Below are 14,564 nucleotides of genomic sequence, written 5' to 3' on the forward strand. Positions count from 1 at the left end.
AAGGGATGTTTCCACCAGAGAGTTTTCATAGCCTCATAGATGAACTGACCATGAGAATTCAAATAGGAGAGTTTGCATTAGTGGGAATGAATCCTTCCGTCAATCAAATGAGCCAACACTTGCTGTATCCCGGTCACCGTGTGAAGAGCTTTACACACCTCGTGTCATCGAACACTCCCAACTGCCCCAAGAAACAAGCACCGCCCTTCCTGTTCTGCAGGTAACGAAACTGAGGTTTGACGAGGTTAACTAACATGCTCCCCTAATCATTACGTACACCTCCCCCTTTGGGCTCCAACACCCAGGCCGTCGTGGGGAGAAATCCAGACACACTGTCACGTGAAGAGATACCTGCTTGAAAAAGCTGTTAATGGTCATGGGGGTGGCCTTGAAGTTGGATCCGACCCCATTTTCCTCCAAGGAGAGGGCTCTTTCAGAAAGCCTTCTAGATTGGGACAAAGTTCTCCGCTCCCCCACAGAACTTCTCCCTGTAAGGAAAACAATCATCATTCGAAAGCATATGCCTTTGTGTTTGAATACACAGAAGTCATTAATTTTATCATGTAAAAGATAGGTTTTTAAGAATGTATTTAAAAAATTTTTTTTAATGTTTATTTGTTTTTGAGAGAGAGAGACAGAATGCAGGGGAGGGGGAGGGGAGGGGCAGCGAGAGAGGGAGACACAGAAGCAGAAGCAGGCTCCAAGCTCTGAGCTGTCAGCATAGAGCCTGACACGGGGCTTGAACTCATGAACCACGAGATCATGACCTGAGCCAGAGTTGGACGCTTAACCGACTGAGTCACTCAGGCACCCCAAGAAGGTATTATTGAAGTGTAGTTGACGTACAATGTTACCTTAGTCTCAATGTACATAAAAGAGATGTTCAAAGTCACTATGCCAGAACACCGAACATGACCATTGTTGTTTTGAATGAAAATTTCCCTCCACTGGCCTTACTTTTCTCAGTCCCCCGGTTGGGGTCCCTAGTCCTCCTGTGACCTGAGTGGAGAAGCCACGAGCAGCCGCGGTCCCCTCCCACGTGGAGATCAGGGTCGGCCTCCCTGCAAGGGCCAAACTGCAGCCAGAGCTGGGTCTGCAGATGAGCGTTATTGAGCCAACAGTGTTTGCTTTTGTTTTATTTTTGCACTCGCCCTCCGTTGGGAGAGCCATGTACTCGAATGCCCCTGAATTCATTTGGGACTGTGACCCAAACATGCTAGGGTTGGCCCGTGTACGTTCTGAATCTGGGCTTTCTTCCGCACTCCCTGTGAGCCCCGGGCAGTGGAGCCGGGCTCCCCGGCTGACCCGTCTAACAGGGAGTAGAACCCTGAGTCACGCCCACACCTTGGCTCGGACCCTGGTACTCTGCCTAGTTATGTGTTACCCCTGTTTGTGATTTAGGGGGATCTTGTTGCTTCTGTACTGCAAAATTAAGGGGTTCTGTTGTGAATGGTCAAATTGTTGGGAACGCTAATGTTGCCACACCCCCTCTTTGAATATTCTCGTACCCTTAATTCTTGCTGTGATGCTGTGAGGCGCTTCGTGCCTCCACTGCCCGCCTGCATTCGCCACACTGCCCCGGTATAATACACCGCACCTCCCAATTACTTCTTAGGAAGCAGCCTCTGACGTTAGGTTAATTTATCCTTGACCTGGAGATTACTGAGGACTCAGCAAACCCTATGCCTGAATCACCTACTTCACGGTGCCCTCTAAAGTCTATGCATAACTCTTTCAGGTAAGGCTACCTGGATCTACATAGAAGTTGGCATTAAACACACACACACACACACACACACACACACACACACACACACACACCCCGTGGTGTGAAGGTCAGGATTCACTAAAGTGAGGTTTGCTATTGGTAAATCAGAAATAACCCAGCAGTTCTGACTGGCAGTTACGCAACAATAATCCAGAACAGCGGCAGCAATAACAAAGTGCCTTTTCCTCCAGTCCCCCGTTACAGGCAGCATTTCAGAAATGTCAGGGCTTAGGAATGCAGGAGAAAAGTGCACAGCCTTAAATATTTGCTGGACACACAGACACTGAGGACAACAGACACGCCCCCACAGGTGGGGTGGGTTGACCTGAAAACTCTGAACCCTCTTGAACATTTCCATAGCCAACCCGTTCAGGAAATTAATGACTCAGACCAAGGGTGAGGCAATGAAAAGGAGAAGTAGGGTAAAAAAAATTGGAACAGTCACTAAATATTCTCTTGGCATCTTTTTCACTGCACGTGGCAAAACCAACCCAAAACAAAAAAAGACACCACCACCAAACTTGAAGGGACTGGAAATTTTACTGAGAAACCTGAGTTTTGCTTTCAGAAGCCCTATCTGAGTGTAGCTTTTCTTACGCTGACGAGCCAACCACGGTGGCATTGTTGAACCCACTGTAGACAGTTACTACACTTTGTTAATTCAAAAATTTTACTTTGAAATGGAGGTGGCTACGGAAAATTAACTTTTTAAAGTGTCAGAGCGTCCAGAAAATTCCAACCAAACATCTTACTATAAGAGTATATTTCAGCTCCACAAATATTCACGGTAATTGCTTTGGGGACCACTGGCCGCTCAAGCATTTGTAAGTCAGTCACAACAGTGTTTCATCCTATTTATCTCCCTCTTCCTTCCCATTCTTCACACCTTACTGTACCCCCAAGCCCCCACTAATAAGCAGCTGACCTCAGAGTTAGTACCCTGGGACACCCCCCTTTCCCACTGCAGTTGAAAATCTTACCAACCATGGACTCCACATCGGTTACCTCCCTGTCCAGGGTGGAGACATTGAAGAAACTTGTTAAGCTTATGGGAGCCCAGGCAAAAGGCATCCGGTATTTCCCCAAACGCTGGCAGAAGGATTCAGCCTGAAGTTTTAGTTTTTCAATCTTTTCTTTACTCTAGAAGAAAGTAGAAAGGGACAAGCAGAGACAAACTATATGGTGCCAGCAAGAAATCAATGGTCTCTGCTATGAATAGGACAGCCATCTCCAAAATCTCTACCCAACTGATTAAAAAGAGTGAATAGGCAGGAAAAAGATACAACTCATCCTAGAAGTCTAGCTGATAAGAAAATGCAGATTTGAAATGGAAGAGTTTAAAGAAAATCAATATTTAATTATAAATATACCTTCAAGTAAAAAAGAAAAGAACAAGAAGAAGAAAAAGAAGTCATTGTCGTCCAAGGCTTGTTATACAAGCTAAACAACAAGTGACTCTTTTAGGGGCTAGCCACAGGACTTGGATTTGCACGACGAAATTTTGGAATGAAAAATTTCACATATTATCTACCAAGCTTTCAAGAGAACCTGTTTTTCAAAAGTTGCCTTGGAAAACTCCAGAAAAATGTATAAAGGTTGCTAATGACTTCCTTATTAGGTTGACCACACTTCCAAGCTTTTCTTTCTAAGTTCAGAATAGAAGGTAAGTTTTAAAAAATAAATGTCTTGAGTTCAATAAATCTTATTTGAGATTTATAAGTCCGTAGCAGGACACTGATTAAGCCAAGTAGTATTCCAGAAAGGCCACGTTTTAAAAGTCACATTGGAAACTTTTGCAAATGGTTGCTGAGAAAGGATGTCCTTTTCACAGGCTCAGTACCTATGTTTTCTACGTGATTTTATGATGTACAGAAGTCTCAGCCTATTTCTAAATATCCACACCAGAAAGGATATTTGGAAACTGGCTGCCACCATTGAGAAAGTCCAGTAGAGCTCAGGCATGGTTCAGTTTCGTGAGGTCTCTGTGACCTTCACAACCTGGGTCAGAGCCTTGGAGCCAACACAACAGATGTGGCTTTGTCCTAGCCAACTTTTCTTAGATGCTGGTGGGTATGTCATCATTTGTTGAATTCAAGAATTTATTTCTTTAAAAAGTTATCATCAATGACCAGTTTCTCTTCGTTCTTTTTAAAGGCACGATTTAGTAATGTCTCTTATGGGGACATATTATAGACTTAACTATTTTGTGGAACTTGGGGAAAATGTCTGCTTATTCTAAAATGTCACCATTTAGTTATACCCCAACATCATACCTTTCCGCCATCGCTTTCTTTGATAACCATGTAGGGTTCTGCGCAGTCTCCAATCTCTCCCTGCTGAAGGACTTTTTCAATCTACCAACAAAAATATTAAAACAAAACTCATAAATTAATCCATACATTGGCATCGGGGCAACCATCAAAGCGATATTTTGTGACAATATGTGATGACAGGGAAGATGTTCGTATTACATGTTTTTTGATCTAAAAAAATTAGTGTGAAAAAAATTGGCATGAAGAGTACCCCATAGGTGTGTAAAAAAAAAAATCATAAAGGTATATTAAAAGGATGATTGTAGATACACAGCAAATGTTAACAGTAGTTATCTTTGTATGCTGAGATTATGTGCTATTTTTATTTTCTTCCTATTGCTTATGTGTATTTTCTATTTTTAAACCATAAACGTGCATTATGCCTACAATAAAAAATGCAATAAAAGTTATTTTATAAAACAGAACCCATGAGACATATGTAAGAAGGGAAAAACTCATTTTCTTTATTATTGCTTACAATGTAAAAAAGAGATATGGCCTCTGTAAAAGTCAGGTTGGGGACTAAAACCTTCCACAAAATGAATAAATGAAGAGAATAAATTATCTGTAATTGTCTCCCTTGTATTTCCTATTAGGGCCGCTTCTCTGGATTTAACAGACATGGGGAAAAAAAAAAAAAAAAAGCAGCGGATGGTACAGCTTTTCACTTTGCTAACTGGCTGGTAATATGAATTAATGTCACCACTGTCGAATATCTTCTTCCATTTTGCTTCAGGTAAACGATCTGACTGGCCATAAATGTGGCCATCCTCTTTAGGAGAAAGGAAAGGGGCAATCTGAAATTTCCCAACCCTCTGCTCCAAGAAAATGCAGTTAAACCTGAAGCCTGAAGAGAAAAACAAGTGGAGTTGATCCCATTAGCCTGTGTTGAGATTAGACATCAATTGAGATGCTGCTTCAAAAAAAATTTGGGACTCTTAATGACAGGGAACAAACAGAGTTGCTGGAGGGGAGGTGGGTGGGGCGCTGGGCTAGATGGGGGATGGGGATTAAGGAGAGCACTTGCTGGGTTGAGCACTGGGTATTGTAAGTAGGTGATTGAGGAATCACAGAGTTCTACTCCTGAAACCAATATTACGCTATACATTAACTAACTTAAGTTTAAATTTAAAAAAAAAAAAAAAGAAGAAATCTGGGTTAACGTATTCCATCGGGCACAGATTCTTTTTTGTTGGTTTGTTTTCAAATTTATTGTCGCATTAGCTAACATTCAGCGTATACAGTGTAGTCTTAGCTTCAGGAGTCGATTCCCCCGATTCATCACTTACAGGCACACATTCTTGAGAGGCACTGCCAGATAGTATTTAAACCAGGAATACCCTAGCGATGGAGGGTGTTTCGTGGCCTTTTCAGAGAAAGTGGTGTGGAGCTGTTCATTGGGCATCTCTCCGTCTCATGGAAACCACACACCGGAAGTCTCTCACTTCTCACAAAGGCTGATTCCCCCCCAGATGCCCCAGGCTGAGCACACACACCACAACGCTTGAGCTAGAGTCTGACCGGTATCACTGCTAGTCAGCAATCATTCACTCATTCGTTCATTCATTCAAAAACCACTGGCTGAGCACCTTCGGGGCGGTAGCTGCTGGGGAGATAGGTGGTAAACAAGATACGCTTGGCCCCTCTTCTCCTGAAGTGGCGAGCTTATGGAAAAAACGGGAAGAAGTTGGTTTTCCCAGGCAGTCAGTGGCTAAAAATGTGGTCTTTGACCTGAAATCTGAACACAGATGGAGAACCTTTTTATTAGGACCCCGCAGCAACAATGGGAATGCTTCAAGCATTAGTCGTGTATAGTGTATTAGTCACGTATAGACCACAGGAGAGGGGTCTCCAGAATCTGAAAGTGGGAGACTCCAGATCTGACCAGACCAGCAGGTACTGTTCCCTTCCCTGGGGTGGACAGGGTAACGCCAGGTACTTTGTGACAAGTGCTGTAACTGCTATGAGGGTCCACGGTATGGCCCGTCACGTTTATGTGTAAAACAAACACATGTGTCTTTACAACCAAGTCAGGCAGGGGAAGGGGGTGCGTTGGAATTACCAGGGAATTTTTGTCAGATCAAGAGGGGCTGGTACCACACCTTCCATGTTCATATTGAAAGTTTTAAATCTCATCCTTATTCTCCATCCCTCAACTGAGACACACAACCTTTAAGCCTGGATAATCTTTCAAAGCAATGGTATATGCAATACTAAACCAGGAAACGCTACCTAAAATACAGTTAAGAATTGGATGTTCAGGACACCTGGGGGGCTCAGTTGGTTGAGCTTCTGACTTCGGCTCAGTTCTCACAGTTCGTGGGTTCGACACCTGCATCGGGCTCTGTGCTGACAGCTCAGAGCCTGGAGCCTGCTTCGGATTCTGTGTCTCCCTCTCCCTCTGCCCCTCCCCCCACCTCAAAAAGAAACATTAAAAAATTCAAAAAATAAAATGAAATGAAAAGAACCTGGTGTTCAGCCTGGGAATAAAAATAAGAAAGAGCTCCTCTTTATTGCATGGCATCTGCCTGCTAAATATTACACACCTTTTGCTCTGTATTTAGACAGAAAGAAACAGCAATGATGCCATTACAGTAAAGGAAAAGAAGCCAGAAGCAAACCAGGGCCTGTCTTGCTGAGCTTTAAACGTCTTCCCTGCATCCAGACAATTGACAGAATGTTCGTTATGGCCAAATGAATGCATTTGTATATTTGAAAATTTTGGAATCTATTAAGCAAGTTAATAGTAACCTATAGGTAGCTGCTGATACTTAGCAGGCTATGATGGATTTACCAAAATAAAGTCATCCACTAAGAAATAGAGCCTGAAGCAAAATCCGGCTCTATGGGACTAGTGTCTTTGGTTTCCCAGGCTGAGAAAACTTTAACTACAGGGGTGCCAGGGTGGGTTCGAAGCTAATCTTCCAACATGTCTAAGTAATATTGCAGGAAAATGGATACATGTGAAGTCTGACAACAACAGATGTGTCTTCTTAGCAATAGGATTTTAACTTTAATGCTTCCTAAAAGCTTAAACAGATCCTCTTCAAGCAATAGTAACGTTTCAGAGTCTTTGTAGAATGGTGAGAAGGCAGCTCACACACCGAGACATCTGCCACTTGTTAGCTGACCTCCATGTCACTTAAATTCTTTGGAATCGATATGCTACTCTCATGGGGTCATGGGGGGAATCAATGCGATTATGGAGGTAAGACACTGCGTTAACTAGAAAAGGTTCCAAACCCAGAACTCTGGGTGTACCTGAAATCAGAACACCTGAATCTTGTGTTTTTTGGGTTTTTGTTTTTGTTTTCAGTTTTGGGGTAAACAGTCAGTAAGACTAAATATTTGGCTTAAGGTAAGTGAAATATCCAGTGTTTGTTGTTAACCTCTAACCAGGCACTTGGGTGTGTAGACAAAGTCTCCGTTTTTCTCACATCAGAAAAAAGAGTACCGCTGAGAACAGAAGGTCCCTGTACTTGGAACTGTCCCGCAGATTTCGAGTCCCACTGCACATACGCAGTCTGTCACATGGTGCTCAAAAGGGAGGGTAAAATATAGAAAGTATAGCTCACATCTTAAATTGCCAGAGCCTGGACTTGGGAACATTTAACTACAGGTGTCTAGAAGGACGTGAACGGAGTCAGGAAAGTCTATGTGGATTTCCTCCACAGCAGCCTCCCAGAGCTGAACAGCCAAGCATAGGAGAAAGAGCTGGGCCAGGAGGAAGGGGGCCTGTGACGTTCCAGGCTTTGTTCCACAACCACAACGGCCCACGGAGGGCAGGATGATCATCCCCACTTTACACATAAGGAAACCAAGTCTCAGCAAGGTTTGGGTCATTACCCCAAGTCCTATAGCGATAAGGCTTCAAAGCCAGGATTCAAAATCAAGACTGTAGGCCTTCAAAACCCACAGTCGTTCTAGTATCCCACACAGAATTTGCTTGGAAAGGAAAAAGGGGCAAGTTGAAACGCAGACAGCGAATCGCGCAGAGAACAAGTGGATACGTTCTGACATCTCCCACGTGCTCTGGGACTAACACAACAGTGAAGCATCCGAATGCCCGACGTACAAACGAGATTGTGTTTAACTACCTTGACGACTAGGTAGATGTCGGAGGACGGATAGGTGACGGAAAACACGGCAGATCTCGCCTGACTCGACGGGGCAACAGAGGGCGTGTGAGCACGCAGAAATCCTTTGAACTGGTCAGAGTTCAGGTCACAGTGAAAATTTTCCGAGATCTGTCAACAAGGAACAAGGCAAAAAATGAGTCCCACCTGTTGTTCTCATGGTCTAAGTAGGTTTGAAGAGTAAAACCCCACAAAGAAATGTTGCAAAACGAGGGTCATCACAGACGTCTCTAGGGGTTGGTGGAAAACCTGATTCACCTTTTGTCACAATTTCTAGATATTCTGGAGCTGTTTGAGAGATGTTCCTTGAAACACTTATATTTTTATCAACCCGTCCTTATCTTCTGAATACCAGTGACGTGCTAGGCACTGCAGGCAAGAAGGGAAAGACGCCGTCTCTGCCCTCGGTTACTTTACAGTCAAGAAGGAGGAGAAAACGGGCACCTGGGTGGCTCAATCAGTTAAGCGTCCGACTTCGGCTCGGATCACGATCTCACAGTTTGTGAGTTCGAGCCGCACATCGGGCTCTGTGCTGACAGCTCAGAGCCTAGAGCCCGCTTCGGATTCTGTGTCTCCCTCTCTCTCTGCCCCTCCCCTGTTCACACCCTGTCTGTCCCTCTCTCAAAAATAAATAAACATTAAAAAAAAAAAAAAGCACATCACAGTTGGTGAGCTCTTTCTCCAATGGCAAATTAATACATTTACTGCACAGGATGGCACCCTCCATCCGTGATGAGGCTAGTCCACAACGCAAAAGCTCCCAAACCGAGGTAACATTACACATATGCCCTGTTAAAAATGAATTTAAGTTGCCTTGTTTCACTGGTCATCCCATATGCTGCTATTTCTTTTCTCTCTCGATCTCAAACAGGCCACCACCTCCAACAGGCTCTCGCTTTAAGATTCTTCAAAGAACACAAACGACCAGCATTCCCAGTACAACTGGACGTACCAAAGGTCATCTGCTTTCAGATCTGGTATGTTTTTGTTGCACAGAAGTGACATCTGAAAACATGAACCCGAAAAATCACGAGCAGTTAAGTGTACCCTCAGGGATGGGTCGTTCCTTCCTTACCTTTTTCCTTTCTTTAACATCGTAGAGGGCGATGCTGGCAAACAGAGGTTCAACTTCAATCTCGAACCTGTCAGAGAGAGGAAGAAAGAGGGTTTTAACTTAGATGATCTCGAATTTGCTGACGGTGACTCGTTACATAAACCGGCTAAAGATGTCAATCGTTCCCCAAAATATTTGGATCACTCCGCGCAGATGAGAATCTGCACTGGGAGATTCGTGGAGAGATATGAGAGGTTCGTGGAAGATTCCTACTTACTGGAGATCGTGGTGGAGGCTACATTCTCCTAAAAAGCACTTGTTTGTGGCACCACAGGGGAGACAGGGAAGAATGGTCCCACGGTGTGATCCAGCATGGCCCTTCTTATCATGGTAGCTGCTGTGCTTTCTGATGGTGAAGCCTCTGTCTCAGGTAAAGGCTTTGTTCACAGTTTACCCTTTATCGCTCGGGTAGGAATCCCTATGAATTCAATTCTAAGGGACAAGGCTTTTCAGAGAGTGAAGAAAGGAAACTTCTGTTGTTTTTCCTTGGACTGATAGGGACCGTCTGTAGGGGTGAATGTCTGCCCTTTCCTAATTCCACTGCAAGGGGAGCTTCTGAGTTAGTAGTTGGTGGGGGCAGGGAACCGAGCACAGCCAATAAACACTGAGCTGAGTGGGTCCAGCGAGAGCTAGAAAATTCTTGGCCCTAATTGCCCATTGCCCTCGAAAGGGTGGGTTTGAAGAGACCGCATACCCGAGGCATAATCCCTCCCCACATGTTATAGCATACACATGGAGCACAGATGTGCAGATTCCAAGCGTCTCAGGCTAACAACCCACGACCTTGGATACGGCCATCTGAGAGCACCAGTAACCAGGCCCTGGACCACCATTGCCTCAGAAGTCATGTAAATTAGGCCAAGTTTTGTTTCAAGGCAGTGTGAGAGGAGGGCTTTATCACTGGGTAACTCTGTCTATCAAAACACAGGTTTCTTTGTCTCCGCTGAGATCTCCTGAACCAGAATTTCTCTCTTGGGGGGAAACAGTGGTGGAAGGTGTCCCAAAGTCTGCATTGAAAACAAGCTCCCTGAGTAAATCTGACACACACTGGTTTCACCACCAAGACAGCTCGTCTGAGCTGAGGTTACTTCGCATAAGGGGATAATAAATTTTCCACTAAAAGATTTCCCCCCAGGGGTGCCTGCATGGCTCAGTCGGTTAAGCGGCCGACTTCGGCTCAGGTCATGATCTCGCGGTTCATGAGTTCAAGCCCCGCTCCGGAATCTGTGCTAACAGCTCAGAGCCTGGAGCCTGCTTTGGATTCTGTGTCTCTCTCTCTCTCCTTCTCCCCTGCTTGTGCTCTCTTTCTCTCTCTCTCTCTCAAAAATAAATAAATGTTAAAAAAAAGATTTCTCCACATAAAATGCAAATGAGACAAATACTTCGTTGTCATCCTCTTTTTTTTTCCCATGTGCTACAGACATCTGCAGATATGGCATCAGCTTGATTCTTTCTTTTTGCTTGAGGCTTTACATGTTTCTCAAGAGCAAAGCAGTGACAGTGCTTGATCTCAACAGTTGTTGAAAAATTCCCCAGCTATAAAATCCATAGGAGTAGAAACAAAATTCTGCAGGTCAGCGTCACTGGGGAAATGGAAGGCCTAAGCATTGTCATTAAGTTCTTACTATTCATCTGTTGACACCGCAGGTTGACCTAAAAGAGCTTGCTTTCTTGGGGCACCTGGGTGGCTCAGTCGATTGAGCGTCTGCCTCTTGATTTCACCTGGGGGTCACGATGATCTCACAGTCAGTGAGTTCAGGCCCTGCTTGGGGCTCTTTGCTGACAGCGCGTAGCCTGCTTGGGATTCTCTCTCTCCCCCTGCCTCTCTCTCCCCCTCCCCTGCTCGTGCTATTTCAAAATAAGTACAGAAATTAAAAGAAAATAATTTTTTTTAAAAAAAGAACTTGCTTTCTTTTTTGTTTTTGCAGCCAGTTTGTTGCAGAGCAGTGGGACAGAGTAGCTGCGCCAATCTCTTTGGCCCATCTCTCTTCTTGCAGGTGTTAAGTCGATATGGATGCTATTTAAGCCCCTTGAGTGGGCCAAGCATATTAAGCCCCTTGAGTGGGCCAAGTGCCCACCAAGGTGGGCAAACACCTCGGTTCTGCTTGAGGTCTGCGTTGGCAATTGGGAAGAACATCACCAGAAATCCACACTTGACGATTTTCATTAAGAGACATCCAAAAGGCTCTATTTGTTTGGTTTTTTTCAAATAATACATGTCGGTCTTCGTGGCCATGTTCTCCCACCTGTGAGAACTGCTGCTGTGTATTGGCTGGAAAGGTCTAGAAAGTTTGGTGACAAAGGGACACCACGAGGGAGAATTCCTCCAATCCCAAATAGCATAGTTACTGCACCTACGAGGGGCCGGCTGGGGGTGCACCAGTGCCTCACACAACAGGGTGGGCTCCCCGGCAACAGGGAGGAGACCAGCGGCCCCTTCCGGGCAGCGGCCCGGCTGCAAGGCTGGCATTCAGGGCTGGCTTGCAAGGGCTAGCGTCTGCCTTTCTGCAGCCCTGACTTGACCGACTGCGGGCTCACGGGGCCCCTCCTGTCCTGCTACAGACAAAAGCCCCTCTGCCCCTCCCCCCGCTGGGAGAGCCGGCTGGGGGGAGGGGCTGCAACATCAAGCGAGCCCCCAGGACCCAGGGTGAGCAGCGCTGCCCGCTCACGCTCGCGTTCTCAGGAGAGGATCTGGGGAGGCTCCGCATTGGAATCACAGGAGTGCAGGGCGGGTAGGAACCTCGAGATCATCCCGGGTAACAACCTCATCTATCAGGAAGAACTCAAATTCTCAGAGAGGCTCCCGGGGGTTGAAACACAGCCTTGAGTCCAGAGTCCAGATGCCCGAAGTTCAAACCAGGGGCTGCGTTAGGGGTCCGTGAATTCACTTCAAGACATGGATGCCCTCCCCCGAGGGCGTGAAACAATACTATGCTCACGTGCTGTTGCCTGGATGGAACATCTAGAACTTAATAGTTTCAGAAGAGTCTGTGATTTGAGGTGGAAGCCTTCTCTAGCGTGGCAGTCTGCAGGAGCAGGCTGCAATGGACCCTCCGGTGGGCATGCAAGACAGTCTGCTCCTGTGGAGGAAAAGCTACTCTAATTTACTTTGATTTACTTAGTTCATACTTCAAAATTTATGTCTATTTGATAATGCATGTAACATTTTATGTGTCTTTTAAAGTTTATTTATTTATTTTGAGAGACAGAGAGAGCATGCGCGGGGGAGGGGCAGAGAGAAGAAGAGGAGTTGGAGAATCCCAAGCAGGCTCCACGCCGTCAGCACAGAGCCCGACGTCCCTGTAGGACCCAGGCGTCCCTATAACGCGTACAGTATTTTAATGTCTGTGTACAAAATTGTCATACATATATGGAGCATACAGGGCTTTTTCTCACTATGAAAGTTAAATAATCAAAGAATTTGGAGATGACTGCTTTAAAGTAGATGTCACAGGGTGCCTGGGTGGCTCAGTTGGCTAAGCGTCCGACTTTGGTTCAGGTCATGATCTCAAGGTTCGTGAGTTCAAGCCCCTCATCCGGCCCTGTGTGGACAGCTTGGAGCCTGGAGCCTGCTTCGATTTCAGTATGTGTGTGGGTGGCTCTCTCTGCCCCTCCCCCATTCGCACTGTGTCTCTCCCTTTCTCAAAAATAAACGTTAAAAAAAAAATTTAAGTAGATGTGGCAAACAGTTGGCCCAGAAGAGGAATCCAGAATGCAGACATGCAGTTATGTAGTATTTAAAAAGGAAATTTGGGGCGCCCGGGTGGCTCAGTCGGTTGAGTGTCCGACTTTGGCTCAGGTCATGATCTTATGGTTCGTGGGCCCGAGCCCTGTGTCGGGCTCTGGGCCGACAGCTGTCGGCCCAGAGCCCGGAGCCTGCTTCGGATTCTGGGTCTCCCTCTCTCTGCCCCTCCCCCACTCACACCATGTCTCTGTCTCTCAAAAATAGATAAACATTAAAATAATAATAAAAAAAGGAGATGAGAAGATAGTTAAGAAGTCAGAAAATTATGCATAAAAATTGAATTTCCAGCTTCTCTTGAAAAAACAAAACAAAAACAAAAACAAAAGCAAAGCAGACAGTTGATAAAAAAAAGGGCCTGTGTACTTGGATGGCAAGAATCAGCTCTAACCAGTAGTAGTGTCCCCTTGGGATGGTTTGCTATAGTCCCCACTGCTCCCTGCTACCCTGTTCCCCTGGCACTGAGACTGGGCTTTAGCCGCATCTCACATTATGTTTCAACAGCGGTGTGCCGGTAAATGTTTAACAAACAAGTCCCTGGAAAGAAAAAGCTCTGATTTGCAGCATTTTCTGATTTCTATGTTGTAATTATTCCCTCATGGCCAACGTCACGCTACCTGCTTGACTTCACAGAACACAGAGCTGGGAGGAGCACGATCAGCTCTCATGAATTAATCAGAGCGGACTCGAATACACCACTCACTGTTATTTAGGTTTTTTTCAGTTGTTTTTTTTCCCCACCATCCAGCTTTCCTTGTTACTTTTGTTAATGTATGCTTTTTCACTCAATTACCTTACATGACTAATTCAGGGTGTGCCTTCCCTATTATAGAAGAGTGACAGTCGAAGGCTTGGTAGAAATAGAATCGAGTGTAGCTGACTCCAAAGTCTACTCCTCCCACCACCTGACAGGTGCCTGATTTAGGCTCTGTCGACAGAGACAGTTTCTGTCTAAAGGGCAAGATAAGCCTCAGTGTCGTGTTTGGGATGTTTGCTGATACTTACTTCAGGGTCAGGACCTTGACCAGTATTCTGTTGCCCAGATGTTCCTTAGGACATTCTGGTACCGGACGTATTTCCACGGCATCCTCCTATTATTAAACACATGGTAAAGAAATCATTAGTGAATTTCCACGAGGGGTTCCAGCTGAAGTGAGTCCAGGGAAGGGAAGGCTGCTGTCCAGGGCTCGACTGTCATTTGCTTTATTTCTAACTGTGGGATAACACTTGGACTTTTCATCCAACCCCAAGCTTCAAAGTCAACATTGACAGCAAACAATTTCTCCTTTCAGAAAGCTACGCATTTAAGACAAAGAAACAGAGGGAGGAAGGAAGGAAATGTGAACAGGAATATGGCTGAGTAACATCCACAGATGGCATTGCAAAATCTAATACCTATTGTTGGTATTGTTGGCTTTTTTTTTTTTTTTTTTTGCTTGCTCTAAACACACATTCAGAATATTTCTCCCGTCAAAGTTTTACTAGTAAATAT

General features: G+C 45.2%; 1 protein-coding gene across 6 annotated transcripts in view; it reads right to left on the minus strand.

Annotated features, from left to right (window-relative positions):
- Window positions 1–14,564, minus strand: part of DOCK8 (dedicator of cytokinesis 8) — a 226,997-nt gene that overhangs the window by 121,119 nt on the left and 91,314 nt on the right. For all 6 annotated transcript variants that reach the window (XM_019463659.2, XM_019463658.2, XM_019463660.2 and 3 more), the window contains 6 exons: window positions 14,078–14,163; window positions 9,292–9,358; window positions 8,178–8,327; window positions 4,042–4,122; window positions 2,749–2,908; window positions 352–488 (listed from right to left, as the gene is read on the minus strand). In XM_019463659.2, the coding sequence (XP_019319204.1) occupies window positions 352–488; window positions 2,749–2,908; window positions 4,042–4,122; window positions 8,178–8,327; window positions 9,292–9,358; window positions 14,078–14,163 (681 nt within the window). The remainder of the gene's footprint in view (window positions 1–351; window positions 489–2,748; window positions 2,909–4,041; window positions 4,123–8,177; window positions 8,328–9,291; window positions 9,359–14,077; window positions 14,164–14,564) is intronic.

The sequence above is a fragment of the Panthera pardus genome, unplaced genomic scaffold, assembly GCF_024362965.1.
Source record: "Panthera pardus isolate Hobbes unplaced genomic scaffold, ASM2436296v1 HiC_scaffold_20, whole genome shotgun sequence".
Taxonomy (NCBI): Eukaryota; Metazoa; Chordata; class Mammalia; order Carnivora; family Felidae; genus Panthera; species Panthera pardus.